Genomic DNA, 20211 nt, shown 5'->3' with positions numbered 1-20211 from the left:
ACATATTTTCCCAGTGATCAAAGGTACCTCTTGTACTTTCTTGCTGGGTCCCACACCCTTGGACTTTCTGCCCCATCACAGCTTGTTCTACTTATTCTTCGGAAGACTACCTTTCCAAAAGAGTGCCCAGTCGATGCGATAGTCTTCCTGCATAGGCTACCTTGCAATATTCGGTAGGTGGGTGTCACTTACATCTACATGATCTCTCAGAAGGGTGCGATTTTCCAAAACTGAGAGATTGCAAGAATGGTGGTCACTTCCAGAATGGCACAAAGTGGCCTCTGTAAAAGGCCACATATTGATCAGCTGGGCACTCTTTTGTAAGGGTGATTTCTGAAGATTGCTTTTCTGAAAGAGTATTGATCAATGTAGCTATCCTATACAGAAGCCAATTTGTGTCATCCTGAACTGGGCAGCATTTTGAGGGTGGTTGCAATTCTCAGTTCGTGAGAAGCCTCCAAAATGGTACCCACTTTTGGGATGATACAAGGTGTGGTGCATCGGCTGATTCTCTTTTGAAAGGTGATCTTTGGAAAAGGCAAGTGGAGCAAGACATGATAAGTGTAAATAAAAAAAACCATTACACCTATATCTTTCTGCTATTCATTGCTCTCTTGATTTAATTTTAAATCCCTCTTGATGATTTTCCAATAATTTCCAGTACATCAACCATTTTATCTTTGTCTGCCATTTTACTTCTAAGATATGGTTCTTAATACCCACAACAGATTTTTGGGCACAATCTGGGTTTATTGTCAATAGATCATATATAACAAAATGATTAACACTGCATAGTTTCTAATGATTGTGAAACAAAAGTTGCTGTCTTCAAAAAAGGAGAAAAGGAACTCAGGAGAATGCACTAACTGATTGACTGATACTTGAGAGGATTCTACAGCTATTCACAAATGTTGTGGTAATTTTCAGAAGTCAGCATGCATTTATCAACAGGTTTTCTACAGGTAATCCTTGCAATTAGAACCAGAATTTATGTTGTTTAGCATCATACAGTAGTCATAAAGTTCAACGTCATGTGATCACATCATTTCATGATAGAAATTCCAGCACTCTTCATTGCCATTGTAAATGGATCGATACCCAATTAATCCAAACCATTCCCAAATTTGTTCCTCCCTGACCCTTGGTTCTTTTAAGGTAAGGATCTGCCTGCCTTTCAATTCCACTACAACTTGTCTTATGGATCAGCAAGCTCAGAGAGTTCTTGGCCCACAGTGGCTCTGAGGCTGCAAGAATCCTTGAGCTGCAGCCACACCAGTCTTGCACTGCAGCATGACATAAAACTTTAGTGCCCTGGGAAGCCCCAGGCCTCCTGTGATCGAAAGACCCTGTTCCCCCTACTGCCCTGATCTTCATCATTTTCTTGCCATGCTGCTAACAAAGCAATCTCAGCATAGTCCTTAACAAAGCAGCTGCTGGTCAGCAAAGCTCAGGCAGTAGAGCCCAGAGTGCAGGGGGCCAAATGGGGAAAGAGAGGGAGGAGGTAAATGAGTGGGGGAGCTGACGAACCCTTGAAGTTGTAAGTATGGGTGGTTATAAAGTACCCAAAGTCTGATCTAATCAATGACCCCTGCAACAGCAATACTTCTGGGACTAGGCTTAAGTACTATTCATTCAATTCCTCTGTAACTTTGAACAATTGAACCAATGTTTGTAACTTGAGGACTGCCTGTAGTCTGACTACTACTACAATCCAGTCAGGAGCACCAAAGCACTTCTGAATTGAAAGGATTGAATGGTGACATCACCATTTTTCAGAGGATGCCTAGTTGTGGTCTTCTATTTTATTTTATATTGGATAAATTCCAGAGTAGATTAGGGTAATGTAGCAAAGCATCAATATTCTATGGTTTTCTGGGAAGCAAACTAAGTAATGTGTTCTGAATGATGTGACAATTAAGTAGTCAGGTGGATGACTCAAATATCATCTTTTATTAATTTACTGTTTTTCCTCAAACTAGTAGTACAGACTGGAATGCCACAAGGACCAGTCTTGGACTCTCTAGTTCAGGCCCGTCAAACTGGCAGGCCACGCCTACCCTGGCTGTCCAAAGGCAAAAAATGTCATATGATGTCACAATCCGGTTGCGATGAGATCGAATTTGACACCCCTGCATCTAGTTTTTATACTTTTATTAAAGATCTGGGTGAAAAGGTAGAGATAACGCTTACCAAAGGAAAAACGAAATGCACAGATATATAAGGTGGAAACTACAGCTTGGTAATATTAATGGGGGGGGGGGGGGAGGAATCTTAGAGCAGAGATTGAAACTGAATATGAAATATATAGATAATAGTTGCTTTCTCTTCCAAAATGAAAAGGTTTTTCTACTGAGCTATTACTTCAACTGAAAAGTCAACATCTTAGTCATTCAAGGCTTTATACTGTGCATGTTTTGCTACATTTCTGAAGCACCATGATGCATTATGGAGATTTACTGAAAGATTCTAGCATCTGATTGTATCTTTTGGCTTACAGAAAAAAATCAAATTATAATATATGAAACATTTTCAGGAACTATTTGATAGGGTAGTTGCTTATAGATACTTTGGATTTTAACTCACATGCTAGATTATAAAGATTGTCAAATACATAAAGACAAATTTTGCAAAGGAAAAATAAAGTCTGAGTTAAAAACTAAAACAAAGCAATTATTTTAGATAACATATATAAAAAGTGTACTCTACAATTCTAGGTAAAATAAAGTAAATAGCAACTTGATATGTTCATTCACATTTAAAGCATCTGAGAATATTTCATTCAATAACCCACTTAGTATCTCCTAAGCAGAGGATTAGTTACCTTGAGGAAAAAACAAAACGTATACAAAATCAAAGATTTATTTGGAATAAAAGTCTTAAGCTTATAATGAGCTATTAAGAAATTCCTCATTCAACTTAAACTAAGAATCCTCTGTTTTGAACTTTATATTCTCTTAATCCTAATTTATTTTTAAGAATGTATAAGCACATACAATTATCCCTGGTTTGTGTCCAAATCAGCAATAAACTCAAGTCTTTGAAGGAATGACACAGCGACAAAGGTATGGAGATTCTACTGTATTTATGTTTATTTGAAGTGGTTTTTTAAAATGTTAAATTGATAAAAGTATAAGCCAGCAGGCAAAGAACAAAGGAAACCCTGGTCCTAGGCTTTGTTCATTCTTTCAGTAAGCTCTTATTAAAACCTCTGGTAAAACACATGGTTTTAGAAGGATTAACATAGGAACCAAATTTATGGTTGTGCATTTAGTGTAATAGTTAGGTAATATGTTTTGTGAACAATTCCTATCTTATTTATACCTACAGCCTTTCATTTTGATAAATTTCAGAGTATATATAGGAAACATTTTTAATATGTATACAAACTACCTTTCATTCACACCTTCAGATTGGCATATATGGTCAGAAATTTATCATCAAGACGAAACTAAAAAAAGGAATATTTTAAAAATACAACAGTGATAAAAGAATCAAGTACATTTAGCAAAACTAAACAAAAATGCTTGAGGACCTTAGCATGAAATCATAATGTAAAAATCATTGTGCCAAAAAGGTAGCCTTTCACATCATACCATTTACAAGTAGTCTTGAGTTACAACCAGTAGTTCAGTGACTGTTCAAAGTTATGGAAACATTGAATGAATGGTACAGTACTTATGCCTGAGTCCCCAGAGTTCGAGGCGGTACAACTTCATTTCACAGGATCAAAATTTGGATGTTTGATGGCCCACCTTACACTTACAACCTCAGGGAAGCTTCAGATTCCCCTACCTGCCTATCTCCTCCACAACTCCGCCCTCTGCACTCTAAAGCCGCTACTGATCTGGGATCTGCTGCCCCAAGATGATCTTTGCCATCTTCTTGCTCCTGTGGCTGCCAAGTACTACTAGCCTGGCACTTCATGAGATAGCTATTAGCTACCCGAAGCTAAGATTGTACATGATGGTTTCCTTGCAAGGCCTTGGAAAGAAGGCCTCATCTGGCCAGCAGCTGCCTGGTGAAAGGTGAAGCTGAGAATGCCTCACCAGCAGCAGGAACAAGAAGACAGCGAACTAGGGAAGCAGAGCACAGGGCAGTCAGGGGTGGCAATGGTTGGGCTTTGTACTATGCTACTGGACTGGGGCTTCTCGGGCCGGGAGAGACGAAGCCAGAAATGGCTTGTATCAAGATGGGTCATTGACTAACAATAGCAATGGGGAATGCTGGGATTGCTGTGGCTAAGTGATATGCCATTGTGATGTTGAGCTTTATGATTACAGACCCTACAGGTAGTCTTCACTAACAAATTGTCCTGTTAACCAACAATTTGAAGTTATGACTGTGCTGAAAAAGTAACTTTACAAGACGCTGGTCCCCACAATCACCTGATTGAGATTTGAGCACTTTGGAACTGGCAGACATTTAACACCATTGCAGTGGCCTGCAGTCATGTGATCACCATTTGCATGCATCACAACTGGCTTCCAACAAGCAGGGTTAATGGAGAAACTGGCAGTAAAATTTCAAGTCACCACTGTGTGATGTCTCACTTAACAACTGCAGGTGATTTGTTTAACGACTACAGCTGAAATGAGGTTATAAGTCTGCTCTGCTCATATGATGTCTTGTTTAATAACTGTGTACTTAGGTTGCTGGTCCCAATTGTGATTATTGTTCGCCTGGTGCGCCAGTTGCGACCCTACCTGAACCGGGAGGCTCTCACAACAGTCACTCGTGCCCTTGTGACCTCTAGGCTGGAATACTGCAACGTGCTCTACATGGGGCTGCCCTTGAAGAGCATCCGGCGACTTCAGCTAGTCCAGAATGCGGCCGCGTGAGCGATTGTGGGTGCACCTCGGTTCGCCCACATAACACCTATCCTCCGCGAGCTGCGCTGGCTACCTGTTGATCTCCGGATGCGCTTCAAGGTGCTACTTACCACCTTTAAAGCCCTCCATGGTAGTGGATCTGGGTACTTGAGAGACCGCCTCCTGCCACTTACCTCCCTGCGACCTATTAGGCCACACAGATTGGGCCTCCTCCGAGTTCCATCTGCCAGTCAGTGCCGACTGGCAACTACGCGGAGGAGAGCCTTTTCAGTAGTAGCTCCAACCCTTTGGAACGATCTCCCCGTGGAGATTCGTACCCTCACCACCCTCCAGACCTTCCGCACAGCCCTTAAGATTTGGCTATCCCGTCAGGCCTGGGGTTAAAGATTATAGTCTGTCCCCCACCCGAATGATGAATGAATGTGCTTTTATTTAATTATATGTTATTTATATATGTCATTGTGTGTCTTCCCGCCCTATCTGTTGTAAGCCGCCCTGAGTCCCCTCAGGGACAAGGGCGGCCTATAAATAAATTTACCATTACCATTACCATTACCATATTGAGGCAGGATTAACTGTACTGCATTAAAGATTCCAAGTTCCAATATTTGCAATATACAGACAAAAATTCTTATTTTGGATTGTTCTCCTATCAAACCCTAATATTATATCTTTCTAGAAATGGGTCATCAGTATTTTCAAGTATACAAAGAAAGATTTTAATTTCTTTTAGCTTCAACAGCAGAGGGAGCTGTAAGTATAAGGAGGAGGTAACTGAAATGCTCTTTTGAATATATATTACACTGAAAATCTGTCTTAGTCTGAATCCACTAAGCAACTCTTACAAATGCAAGTAGTCCTTGTTTAACTTCTTTCTAGAATTGGGCCTTTATTATTTCCAGTTTTCAACAAAACCATTGGTTCACTTGGCAATCACCCTGTGTTCATTTAACAATTGTGCCGGCCACTTAATGACCCCCACAAAAAATATCATAAAATAGGGTTGGTCCACATCACCCATGTCTTACAATTGTGACAAGTTAGGACTGTGATGGGTAGAGTCTATTATGGCTGTAACTTGAGAACTACCTGTACTGTTAACATAGCTACAGATGAATTAGAGATATTCATTTACGGTTAAGAGAAGTTTTAGCCAGAAAGTATTTGTGAAACACAAATACTTCATTATACTGCTGTAACTAGAAGGTAATCATATTATTATAGTTAGGGCATTTAATTCTCAGGTTTTTTTTTAAATAAACTGTGAAGCAACTACAAACTCAGCAAGGAATCTTAACATTTTAAAATAAGCTTTTTTATCTCAACCATAAGTCTAGATAGAATGTAATGTATTTTTATTTCACTTAATAACAAGATCAGTTAAAGCAGCTGGCACAAGACCCATTTGTTTATTTGAAACATTCATGGCCTGCCCTTTATCCAAAGACTCTTGTAGCAAATTTTTATTCATAAAATGAGAAGTTTAACTTTTATACTCTCTCTCCCTCTCCTTCTTCCTCCCTCTCTCTCTCTCTCACACACACAGAGTCAACTCTTAGCCACTATCTAGATTTTCCCTTTGATGATCTGTCCCTAACCTATTTTCCAACAGAGCACCCATTGCCACTGTAATTGAGTCCATTCAACCATCTTGTTGCTGGTTGTCCTCTTCTCTTTCTTTCCTCCTCTTTCGTACCAACATTGGGAAGACAGCTAAGTCTTGGTGCATGATCATTTTAGCCTGGTAGTTTATATCTCAAGAGAGAACTCCCATTTTGATTTGTTGCGTTGAGTTGTTAAGTAAATATGGAGTAAACCCATTGCCTGCAATGGCCATTTTTTTGACAGTAACTGGAAATAAAGTCAGTTTTCCGGCAGAAAAGGCCATAAATCACAGTCACATGGCTTCAGGATGCTGCAATTGGCCACAATGTGAGCTGGTTGCTAAGTGCTCAGAATGCAATCATGTGACTGATGGTGCGGTGGGGAGGAGACCATGGAACTTGGAATCCGGGTCATAAATACACTTTTTTGGGTCTATCCTAACTTCACAAAGTGATAGGATGAGGGCCGACTCAGAAGTATTTTCACTCAGGAGTATTATCCAACAACAAACTTCAAATGGATCAATATTCTTGCTATCCTGTTTCTTCAAAGTCCAACTTTAGCTTACACAGAGTGTCACAGGAAATACCCCTGCATGCACTATCTAATATCTAATAAACACATCATAGCACTTCACTGTTTCCAAGGATTTCATGGTTGCTCTTCCAAGTGCTAGTCTGAGCACTGAGTACTCTGAGTACTAGGCATCACATTTTTAGAATGATTTGGGAAACCTGAACAGGTTCAAGCAATTTCAAAGAGGAATCAAGTGACTCGAAACTAAATCCTATGAAAAGACACTTAAGGAGCTGGGTCTCCTTGGTTCAGAAAAAAAGATTACTGAAGGGGGAATGATAATATCCTTTTAATAAATGAAGAGGAACCACTTAGAAGGGTTTTTCCTCATAATCCAGATGCAAGTTTCAGAAAAATGGATTTAAGTTATGAAACAATGAAGATGTAGTGGACTTCCCTTCTGTGGAACTGTTCAAATGGAAATTAGATGTCCATCAAGCTAGGATGTTTTAATTTGAATCCTTGCACTAACAGGACCTGCATTTAATACTGGCTTATTCCAATTCTATTGTGGGAGACGACAAAGACTGAGCCCAAGGGAGGGGTCAAATGCATCATCAGTCTCAATCCCTTCATATCCACAAAAGATCTAAGTGTAGCCCACCTTGAATTCTGTTGACTCATATCTACTGACAATTGCTTTGACTGTTAGTTCAGATTCTTATAGAGAACTAAAGCTTCAAACAAACCTATGTATTCATTTGAAATGCCTGACCTCTTGATTTTCCATGCTTAACATCTATTATCTAAAATGCTAAGAAGAAGATACATCAATCTAGGCGAACAATTCAAAACTCAAGGCAATGAAAGAATCATATAGAACAGAATTTCAGAAATCCTCAGATTACTAATTTTGCTTAATATAAGAAATAAACCATTTTAATAAATTAGATGCTAGTCCTATTCATATATTGAATGGAAAGCAATATTAAAATGCTTTTGAGAAAATAGATTTGAACATATCAGAAAAAAAATATTTATAAATTGTATATTTTAGAATCATACTAAAGGAATGTCACTTTGCAAAGACAGTTGCCAGTCTATTTGAAGTTTTATAAACAATAACTCAACATTACATTTTAATTATGTGGCTGTTGTGAAATTGACATAAAATACACTTAAAATATTAATTCAATTCAAAGGAATGTGTGTGTGAATAACATAAATCTAACTAGTGAGAAAAAATAATTAATCTTGCTGCGTCCCGAAAATAGTTTGCTTGAAAACTACCTTGCCACACAGCACAGATATTACTGTTTCTACCAATATATAGTTGGCAATAACCGAATAAAAAGTAATCAAGTGATTAATGTATCAATCCCAGTTTTAAACACAATGAGGCTAAACAGGCTGGTTGAACTATTTGTATAATATCTACCAGTCCTTTCATAAATGACTAATATAAATAGAGTGGGAGTGACAGTCCACTAATATTTGGATATCTTTCTGGAAATACTTAGTTCAAAGAAATAATTCTTGATAGGAACAATGATCTAGAACAGCGGGTCCCAAACTTTACAGCTTGGGGGGGAAGGGGGGAAGACAGAAGAACCGGCTCTCACAAGGGGTAGGCTGGCGTGCGTGCAAGGACACTTGCATGACCCAGTCCTAAATGGGCTCAGTAGTGGGCTGCGGGACAGGGGTTTGGAGACCTCTTAATTAGACAACACCAAACTCTCCAGAAATCTAACCACAACACAACCTATAGAAAGTTTGGACAGCAGTATACACTACAGGTAAGAAAGAAAGCAGGAAACAGGAATAAATATAACAACTTGTACCCAAGTGATTCCAAGCTAATGCCTTCCTATAGTTTATATTGTCCAGCAACAATAGTTTTTCATATTAACTAGATACTATGTTAATTAGAACATATCTGGAAGACACAAGACAGGAGAAGCTTGTTGTATGAGTTAGACTTGTCCTGAAATGCCCAAGCTTCCTTTAATTCCTACACGCCAAAGAACAACTATCACACGCACACATTAAAAATCCATCACTGGCAGCAAACTGTTTAACAGGTACCTCAGGCTACTGTTTGAACCAGCAAACTTTACTATTTCGCTCTATATACCCAAAATGTGAAATAATAATACAGGATAATGTAGTGTCCAAAATATTTTCACACTTTTAAAAAGCTTTACATAGAAGTACACTTGTTTAATTAGAATTACAGCATCAGAAGTATTTTTGTAATCAAAATAACTAAAGATAAAGTTGTTAAGTATTTTAAAAATCATCCATTCCATTCTATAAAACAAGATTTTTCTTCTGATGATAGTCCAGGGAATGGATATTTTTAACTTGGTGCATGGCAAGTTGGTTACAATAAAACAAAATAACTGAATTTTTTTTTGCAATTAAGTACATTTTAATCTCTTATATTTGTGCAAAAATATACACCATCAAATAAATAATCAATTCTAAAAAAGTCTGAAGAAAAACATATTGTAAAATCATTCTGTATTTGCTTTCAGCAGGCTCAAGCTTGAAATGTATTGTCTACTGAAATCAAATTCAGAATAAAAAAAGAATGGGACTCAAGTCTTTCATTTTGCTACTGTTTTCCTGAAAATGACGTTTAGAGGGTTTTTTTTTTATTCCTATGATCCAGATATACAGATCAGTTACTTGCTGTTGGAACATTACCTGATAAAATCTAATTGTGGAGACAATGCTAGCAAAATACCTATAGAAACAGTAGATTCCCAATTGCTAATTCTTTATAAATATGTTTAAGTAGGTATGAAAATATTAGAGCATGGAGAAAAATAATTATGATGGGAACACAATTGTAATGAAGACTATAATAAAAACCATTTATTAATTATATTTACACCCTGCATAATTTTTATTAAGTCAATGTGGCATACTTGTTTCTTTAACATTGCACATCTCAGTCAAGTAGGTTAAGCTGAGATAATGACTGCTTAAAATAACCAAATGAATTACATTGTATAGTGAGCAACAGAATCTGGCCTTTTAAGTTCTTGTTGCTAAAATGTAAAATTTATTATAGACAGCAAGTTACATTAACTATATAAATAACAGGTAGGAAAAAAAAAGTGTCACTGTATTATCTATTTAAAATTTAGGCAGAACCCATTTTCTGACTTGATGCCATATATATTTCTCCTGTTATCTTGTACATAATAGCGCTATCCATGTTCGCTGTAGTAATATATCGCTCTCTTAAGAACATTATTCTTGTAGATACAACTCACTTTGAATTGAGCTGACTAGAATGGGCAAAAATGCCTCAAATCTTTCTTCATGTTCTGATACGATCACATGGTAAAAAGACTGGATCTGTCTTATGAATCCAAATCCAAGAACATGTTATTATAGTCCATTAGAAATAAAATTCAACGGATCTGAAATATGCTTTATTTTGTGCAAATTACAGTTAAGATTAACGAATTATCAGTTGTGTAAGAAGAAACAGAAAATAGAATTCCAATGAAACAAAGACACAAGAACTGTAAGAGTCAGAGAGTCACTATACAGTACTCACTTTTGTTGCCAGGAGTTTAGACATTAATGGCTGTGTGTGTGGTTATTTTGAGGGGACAGCACCATTTACACTATTTTACAAGCTGTATATTCACTACTTTATATTGTAGCCAAGTGTCATTTCTTCAGTGTTATCACATGAAAGATATACTTAAATATTTACAAAATGTGAGGTGTACTCATTTCTGTGATATACTGTAACTTATTCTTGTGACAAAATTAGCCACAGTTTGTAGATATATGTGTGCAAGGTCCAATACAAATAAGAGTAAATGCCTTATAAAATAAAAGCTTTGTATTAAGTGAGAAAAATTGATACAGGAAATTAACCCTAGGGCAAGTTAAGAGATGTTTGCAAATAATATAACAATGCCTTAAATAGTGAACAGGATATGAGAGCAGATTGCAAATTTAGATTTCAACTAGTCTAAATAATAATCTGCCACATATGTATATGCCAATTAGTTGCAAATTAACTTTTACAAAAAAACAGCAAGTTTTTTTAGGATTCGAGGCACTGCTTTCTATCCAGTTTACATGTACCCATCCATCCAGGCCACCAGAAGATGCATGTTACAGTCCCATCTACTAAGGACTGCAATCTGCTGTAGTCCAGGAAGAGAATATTTTCTATGTGGTGCCTGACCTGTAGAACATCTCAAGAGCTTAGACTTGCCCTGTGGTGTAGATTGTACTGAATGTTATGAATAAAATATTAAAATATATTCTGATTATATTTTTATATTTTCAATAAGTTTATAATTATTTACCATGGTTTTGTATATTTGTTTTTATTGTTTATTGGGTTTTGGGTCCTTTTTCAAAACTATTGTATCCAGTCTCATCTATGGAAATAGTGGCCATATAAATTGAATGAACAAATAAGTGAAAGTATGTTTACATACAAGTACATTCATATTGCACGACTGTAGCTCTTGAGATGCTACAGTATAAATCCATGAGTGTTCTAAAAGCTTCAACTGCATAAAGGGCAAGTTGGTGTCACAATATCAACAGCACAAAACCCAATGTTAAGAAGAAGCAGAAGGAGCACTGAACACGAAGCAGGGACTACCTTGGGAAGGCTTATAACTGCAACTGAGTCAAAGTTTTCCCTAATCTAATTTTGCATTGCATCAGCTCAATAGCTGGTATAATCTCCCCCCTTTCCCTGTAACACTCAGGAAGAATGAAATGCTTCTTGAAAGGAAAACGCTAGCAGAAGACTCCAAGCAAGAAAATGTTACATCCCTCTATCACTTTAATACTGTTGGACTACCAGCGGAAGGACCTTTGAGAAATGAAGCACATCATGTTTAAAAGGATTACACTAAAGTAATATAATATAAACATAATAATTATTTATTTCTTGATCTACAGAGACTGCCTGCAAAGGTCTGCTATCTTTCTTGGCCATGTTTTTAAATGGTGTACCATTGCCTTCGTCCCAGGATTGAAAGAGAGGCTAGCTCAAGGTCACTCAGCTGGCTTTGTTATCAGGACTAAATATATAGTCTCCTTTCTAACTGTGGTGCTTTATTCAATACAGCAAACTGGCTCTCTCAAAAGAAAACTTCAATGCACTTAAAAATTGTGCAGGCCACTAAGTACTGCATGATTTAGCACAATCTACTGCATCAAACTTTGAGAGATAAAAAGGATCCTGAGGTTATAACTTTACTGTAATTCAAGTAAACATACAGGTGGAAACATGTAATTTTTCTCAGTCCGTTCACTAACTGAGACTAATAAACAGAACTAATAAACAGGGCTAATAAACAGAACCGTAATTGTAATTTTATCCAAACATACTAGTTGCTGTATGTGATATGTTTTTATTTTATGAAAAAAAGTATTGTTTATATCGTCTATTTAACTTTCTATCACTTTAATTTCTTATGGAAAATTACAATTCAAACTCTATTCAAAGGAAACCTCATCTAAAATAAACATATACTTCTACCAATTGAGTTTTACAGCTCTATTATCTCAGAATTTTTTTTTTTTATAGATTTCAGGTAGATTTTCTTATTTTTAAACAATCACATATTGGTATGCTATAACTTACCACTAACATCATTTACCACCTTTCTCCTCCTCTTTTTCCATTTTTCCATTACTGAAAAGCCCCCTTTCTGTTTTTAAAGGTTATGCAATGCATTGAGAAAAAATGTATGTATAACATGAGAGTATTTAGACATGAGACAATTGTCTTTTGCTTAGCTCACAGACTACTGTATAACTACTCTAGTCTGTCTTGCAGGCTGCCTTCACATAAACATACAGATAGTCCTTGACATACAACCGTTTGTTTAGTGACCATTCAAAGTTACAATGCACCAAAAAATTGACAGATGACCATTTTTCATACTTACAACCATTGCAGCATCTCCATGGTCACACAATCAAAATTCAGATCCTTGGCAAGTGATTCATATTTATAATGGTTATGGTGTCCTGGGGTCATGTGATCACATGTCCATGTTACTAACTTAACAACTGCAGTGATTCATTTAATAACTGTGGCAAGAAAGGTGATAACATGCCTAGTGTAATGAAAAGAAGGACTAAGGGTGACATGATAGTTGTGTTCTGAAAGCTCAGGGGTTGCCACAAAAATGAGGGAGTCGAGCTATTCTTCAAAGCACTTGAGGCAGGACAAGAAGCAATGGATGGAAATTAATTAAGTAGAGATGCAAGCTAGAACTAAGAAGAAATTTCCTGGCAGAACAATTAGTCAGTGGAACAACTTGCCTCCAGAAGTTGTGAATGCTCCAACACTGGAAATTTTAAGAAGAGTTTGATTACTATTTGTTTGAAGTGGTGTAGGGTTTCCTGCCTAAGCAGGGAATTGGACTAGAAGACCTCCAAGGTTCCTTCCAACTCTCCTCTAGTCTACTCTATTTCCAGCAAGTATAATTTTTTGGCAACTTAAATACAAGAAGAGCTCAAACATTCATGGTCTACATACATGTTTTACATAACAAGAGATAATTTCTCAAATACAAAAAAAAAAAATACGTGTTTTCTAAATGTGGCCTTTTTAGTTTTACCTCTTAACAAAGAATAAATTGTTCTTGCCTGTCTAGTAACTAGCCATGGATAATGATGTGTAAAACATTGCTCTTAGTATTAAGGTCTAAATACCCTCTTTTTCTCTGGAAAGGGATGGTCCAAGCATTGCATAAATGGGTTTATATATTTCTAAATATGATGTTCCAGAACTGAAAGAGATTTAAAATACTCCTGATCAACTTCAAACCTTGTTACACTTCATGTTACAGCATAGTTGGATAACCAAACACGAAGGATGGGAGACAAGACATTCCAAGATTCCTGTTTGTGTCCTGATAAGATTAAAAGTGCTAACTCCAAGATAAACACTGAGTGAAAATGCTTTAATGATATTCTCTATATCCTATACAAAGCAAGCATGCAAAATACTATTATGTAATGTGACAGCATGTAAACATGGTCTGACAAATTTAAGTATGGGCTTCATTCAATGTTAAATGATCAGTTTAAAAATAATGGTATTTCCCATCATTTTTGTCATTTTAGAAACTGTTGTTGTTAGTTGCAAAGTCGTGTCCGACCATTGTGACCCCATGGACAATGTTTCTCCAGGCCTTCCTGTCCACTACCATCCTCTGGAGTCCATTTAAGCTCACATCTACTGCTTTGGTGATTCCATCCAACTACCTCATTCTGTCGTCCCCTTCTTCTATTGCTTTCAATCTTTCCCAGCATTAGGCTCTTCTCCAGAGAGTACTTCCTTCTCATTAGGTGGTCAAATTATTTGAGTTTCATCTTCAGGATCTGGCTTTCTAAAGAGCAGTCAGAGTTGATCTCCTCTAGGACTGACCGGTTTGATTGTCTTGCAGTCCAAGGGACTCGCAGGAGTCTTCTCCAGCACCATAGTTCAAAGGCCTCAATTCTTTAGAATTGAGAATTCTTTAAAACGTATTTAGAAACTGTAAGTTCTCTAAATAAATTTATATACATTAGTAAGAGGTTTTAACAATCTATTTTGCTGGCAAAACAAATAAAATATAGCATAAATAATGTCTATATAAATTGGTCTGGAAGTCAAATATGTATCGTTTAGATAACATATTAAATCATGTCAATAGAAAAGTTTATTTAAGACAACCTCATAAAAATGGTTTTAGTTTAGTATGCTGTTTAACATACAGTAGTAGTGTTTTACCATAACTGTTCCTAATATTTTGTTTCTTTTCCCAACCAACGTATAAGGAGAAACATAGTTGTTCCAGTTTGCTAGTATTGATTTCCATAATTCCACAAATCTGAACTAGTCTGAAAGGTAAAAGTGTATAGGAAGACAATCTATTCCAAATCAATTGACACACTCAAGAATCACAATAATCTCTGCAATGATGCTCTGCTCCCGATTCATAATCTCAAATAGGCAAGCTCTAATATTTCATATTGAAATATAGAGTCCTTGGTGCTCTCTGAGCTTGTTTTCTTGAAGATGTTTTGTTACCCAACTAGCTAACATCTTCCGTGCTAGAATGGAATGGAGTTTGCAAACTAAGCCTTGCACCAAGGACTCCACAATTCAACCCCGAACTACATATATTCTCATATATTGGTATGGAAATATTGCTGTAATGGAATTAAGAAACATCAGCATATATATTTTATTCTCTAGTAGAATAACTCTTTTCCAATTTTGTTTTTGCTCTTACATTTTCATTTCATCATTTGTTTCTTTCTATTTTTCCTAAAACAACTGCAAGTTATTTTTTACCCATTATACAACTGTAAGCTCTCCCTGAGGTAATAACTAAATCAAAAAGAGCTCAATATTTTAATGCTAGGAATCAACAGTGATAATCTTGGTGCTCAGAGGAGTTCTTATCAATAACAGCAAGACTTAACTAGGCTAAGAAATTGAGCAAATACTAACGTACATTACTCCTCTATCCCCAAGTATCTTATCGCCTAGAACAAAAATAAATGTAAATTTTAAAAAGTGTATATAAAATCTGATCTACAATTAATTAAGCATTCCCATTTAGATAGAGTAATCAAAGTTCCTGTTTTAGATGTTTCTACCTCTTTTTTTTTATTTTGGTGGAAACAGACGGACCCATAAAATAAAAACATCCCCCAAGTAACTATATAAATTACTTTAAAAATATATTGGAGGAAACAATTTTTGTCTTGTATTAAGAAAAGAATTTTCTTAGTTGTGTTAACCACAAGTTCCTTTTACAATATTCAAAAATACAAAAGTTATATCCTATCATATGTTACTCAAAATACCATATTAATAAAAACGTGACCCACTTCCCAGTAATGGAAAAGGGTAGTAATGCTATTTTAGACAAAACCGCTTTTATGGTGACTACTTCAAGTAGCAATTTCCAACTTACAAAAAACTCATTTTAACAAAATATATTTCAATGTAATTGGGATTTTAGAAGTTGAACTCCATTGTTTATTTCCATTATCTATTTATTAGCAAAGTAGATGCCTTGATGGAACATGTTCAACTTCTAATCCTAAAGCTACATCAGATGTTGAAGAACGCTATAAAACAAATTTAGAGAAGCATAGGAATGGACAGAGAGCAAGGTGGAAGTGCATTTGCAAACAAATGATTAATAATGCTAGTCATTATTATATATCTATATCTATATTCCATTTTTAAAAATTAAACTATGCAATCTATAATAAACATTTTAATTTATGTTTTATATTAAATATTAGAATCAAGGTAAGAAAAAGAGGGATTTCAACTGAGACAAAGGTATTTGGAATTCATATACATTTAAGAGACTTTAGACACACCAAATCATTTAAAATTTTTTTAGCATAACCCTAAATATAGGTGCATAGCTTCACTACAGAAATATAAACTGTTTAAAGGGTATTCTTTTTGTTGAAATTTACTATTTAAGCATCTTATTTACAGAATTTTAATTCCACGAGATTTGTTGTAAATTCACCATATAACATTCAATATAATAAAAATATGAAAAATAAGGGTAATAAAAGGCAACTTGCAACAAATACATACTATAAAATTGTTTCTATTAAGAAAGGGTTGTTGAAAATCAAATTAATATGAAGCAATATACTTTGCACTACAAATCAACTTCTCTTTATAGTGATATAGTGTCCAAACTATTTTTTCTTTTCATCCACCACAGTAATTATCATGAGTGAGAACAGAACATATAAAAGGAGAAAATTGACGTATGTTCTGTGTTATTTCATATGTGTGCTTATGTTCTTAACAAAGACAGAAAAAGCAAAGTAATAAAATAGTCCAATGGAAACTGGATTACTATATTCAATATATAATACTTTAATATTTTATTCCAATAACAAACTCATATATAAATTATATCTAGTTAAATAAAAATCCATTGGAACTCAACTTCCAAAGGAACAGCAAGTTTATTAAGAAAAATGAATGCCAAGATTTGATAGAAGAAAAAAAATAAGTACTGCAGAAATTAAAGATGAAACTTATTTACAATATAGCTGCCTTAAATCATTTAAATAATTACATTAAATGAAAATTAAATTTTACAGGAAAAAAGGATGTAACAATATAGAATTAAAATTGTTAGATTAAAGTGACAAATTTTATACTTCTGAATGTGAATGTATATTCAACATTTCTTCCAATTAGCAGTGACAAAAACACTACTTCCCATAGCTTAAATCTGCATATCATCCTAAATTTACTTATGTTCAGTATTAAAATTGAAATCCTATTACAAAAATCCTAGGCTTTATATTTTACTGGCTAAAATGAGTAAAGAATAAATAAATAAATTAGATTTTTGTTCAATAAGATATCATGAGAACCAATACAGTATTAAAATAAATTCTGAATCTAATTGAAATGAAAATTGGAACTAATTTATTGTTCTTAGTTAAAATGTAACCTGAATGGCAAAGTAGCCATTTATTTTTTTTCTCCTTTATTATAATTATAAAATGCAAAATTGCAATGACTTGCCTGTACTGCATTTAGCCTATTTTTCAAAAAATGTTTTAACCAAGAGGATAATAAACATGAACATATTATTACTACCTTTCATATTATATAAAAGTGTTCTATTGAGTTTAAATAGAAAAAAGTATCTTACCTTGAATATCCATTGGAGAAGACAGATCTGTTTGAAAAATTCAAAGCCCCTACTGGTGTAAGGGCATCATCTCCAGATCCCTGGCACCTATTCCAATTTTCTGAACTAGCAGGATGAGATGGAATGGCATTGAAAACTGGTTTCTTATCCTGCTGTTGAGTGACAGATGCAGTGTTCAAATCATAGTGGTAAACTTGTCCTCCAGAAGTGCTAACACCATGAACAGAAATGGCAGATGTTTTATTTCCAACCATACTTGACCCAGAAAAATTAGCCTGGCAGTAAGTTGTGCCTATTTTCTCCTGCTTTATTACTCCAGGGGTACACAATTCAATAAAATCTTCTTTTTCAGTTTTCACTTGCGGCATCTGCATTGTAGAACTTGACAAAAGATCCTCACATTCATTAATATTAGGCTTTGTGTCTGGTAAAATGGGAGGCTTGCAATCCTCCATTTCATTTCCTTCCAAAAGAAAACTCTCATCCCCACCAAGAGGCGAAAGCAAGCTACTTTCATCCAGAACAGGATCCATTCTCCAAGGGCTTCCATTTGTTTCTCTTCCAGGAGACACTGGTGGCAAATCAAAATCTTGCAAAATATCAAAGGTGCTTTGGTCTTCTGAAAAGAGCTTCAAGCTGCCACTGTTACTGTCAACCTGGCCTTGTGCTAAAGACCCTTGATTTAAAGTAAGATCACGACCAGTCATAGCTGGGAACTCTGGTTCTAGGGAAACATCAGTAGATGCAACTCCTTTTGAGCTTTCTATCAGACTAGAGGATTTATTCAAGCTCGCTATGCTTTCTTCAAGGAGTCTAAAATCTGTTTCCCCAGAGGAGAGGCTGATTGGGCCTTGCTGAGGAATCCAAGTTCATTTCCCATTACTTTTGTATCGGTTTCACCCATATACAGCAGTGAAAGTGACACTGCTTTGGAGAGATCCGGCTGCGGCACATTGCTTCCTAACCCCTTTGGTAAGTCACACAGAACAGGTTGCTTGGAGTCAGATTGAGATGAGGCAGACAGGGTAGATACAGGAGTCTTGACAGAAGCACCACCCCTAAAGGATGGATGAAAGTGAGCACTTTTCCCTCTTTCCTCCCCTCTGGTGGATTTCAACGATTCTTTGGGCTCCATTATTTTAATACTAATAAAAGAAATAAAAGAAACCACCATTAGCCTGAGATCAGAAATATAAGGATTTACGAAGTAATGACCACAAGAAAAAAAAGAATATTAAAAAGGTACTTAATAGTTTTCAATGTCTTTAAGTAATATTTCTAGGTTTGAAAGTTATCTTGATTTAATCAAATATTTGTCTAATATAATCAAACCACAAAAAACAACAGAATAACTATTTAATAGAGCATTTAACTCATGTCAAATTAAAGATTGTTTATAAATATTACAACAAAAAAGTAATTTTAATTTGTAAACTTTTCCTAAACTATTTTATTTTCAAGAATTCTCACTCAATTCTATTCAAATATTGTTGCATTTGTTATGCATCACAACTTACAAATCCATTCATCCTCTAGATTTCTCAGTATGATCCACTGACTTAACTTTCGTTAAAAAAGAATCTTACTATATAGTATGGCTGTAAATTTAGAAATAGAAATTAGAAATAAATCTTATTCTTAAAACACTAAAAAAATATTTTAGTATGTAGTATAAATGTATTGGATACATTTATCTGTCCTTAAGTCCTTTGCACAGATTTTATGAAACTGCCTAGGTATTTATGAATGGCAAGAAGGCAATTTATAATAACAAAAAGGCAGCATATAAATGACACAGCCAATTCTGCAATATCCTCTTCAAAAGTTGCATGAAACTTTTAAATTCCTTTTGGGCCTTGACAAAAAGAATTGTGCAATTTTAAAAGATCCCACTATAACATAGCTCTAAAGTAAAAAATAAAAAGAAATAAAAAGAGGGAAGGACAGAAAAAGAACCGGAGTTACCACATTTGACAAGTATCCCTCCTTGTCATTATGTGACAGACAACGCCAAAGGGATAATCTATCATATGATTCATTTGCTGGAAGAGAAAAAAGCAACTCCAAAGATATTTAATCTTTTTTGAGTTGAAATTCTCCTTCTTGTAAAGATGAAAAAAAAGAAGAAAAATGTGTCGGGACCTGTTGAGCATTTGCCTGGCACGCCCACTTCTGCAAAATAACATCAGCCCTTTGCTTTAAAAAAAAAATTCCAACCAAGTCCAAGTTTCAACTCCTTGTCTGTTACCAATCCGTGGGGCCCGCCAAATAAAAAAAGGGGAAACAGGGAGGTGGATAGCATACTTTAAAAAAAAAAAAGTGAACAATTTTAAAAAAAAACAAACAAACCTGCAAATAGTCTTTTTTTAAGTCGAGGGGAAGATAAAGTGGAGGGAGGGAACCATTACATAAGATTTATACTACTTTTGCAGTGGCAGTCCCATACACGTCTATCAGAAGGAAAGTCCGTTTGAATTCAGAGTCCCTCACTCTTAAGTAAATAGATACAGGATCGCAAACTTAAATCGTTCCATTCCAAGAAGGGATCCTAT

General features: G+C 35.4%; 1 protein-coding gene across 1 annotated transcript in view; it reads right to left on the bottom strand.

The window, feature by feature from the left end:
- The window catches only part of NR3C1 (nuclear receptor subfamily 3 group C member 1), a 64567-nt gene extending 45768 nt beyond the window's left edge, over nt 1-18799 (bottom strand). The window contains 2 exon segments of the mRNA XM_032208796.1: nt 17660-18521; nt 18524-18799. Coding sequence (XP_032064687.1) covers nt 17660-18521; nt 18524-18794 — 1133 coding nt within the window. The 5' untranslated portion in view covers nt 18795-18799.
- Between the last annotated feature and the right edge of the window lie 1412 nt (nt 18800-20211).

The sequence above is a fragment of the Thamnophis elegans genome, chromosome 2 (assembly GCF_009769535.1).
Source record: "Thamnophis elegans isolate rThaEle1 chromosome 2, rThaEle1.pri, whole genome shotgun sequence".
NCBI classification, from domain to species: domain Eukaryota; kingdom Metazoa; phylum Chordata; class Lepidosauria; order Squamata; family Colubridae; genus Thamnophis; species Thamnophis elegans.
Note: the sequence above shows the minus strand (reverse complement) of the source record. Positions and strands in the feature narration are given on the sequence as shown.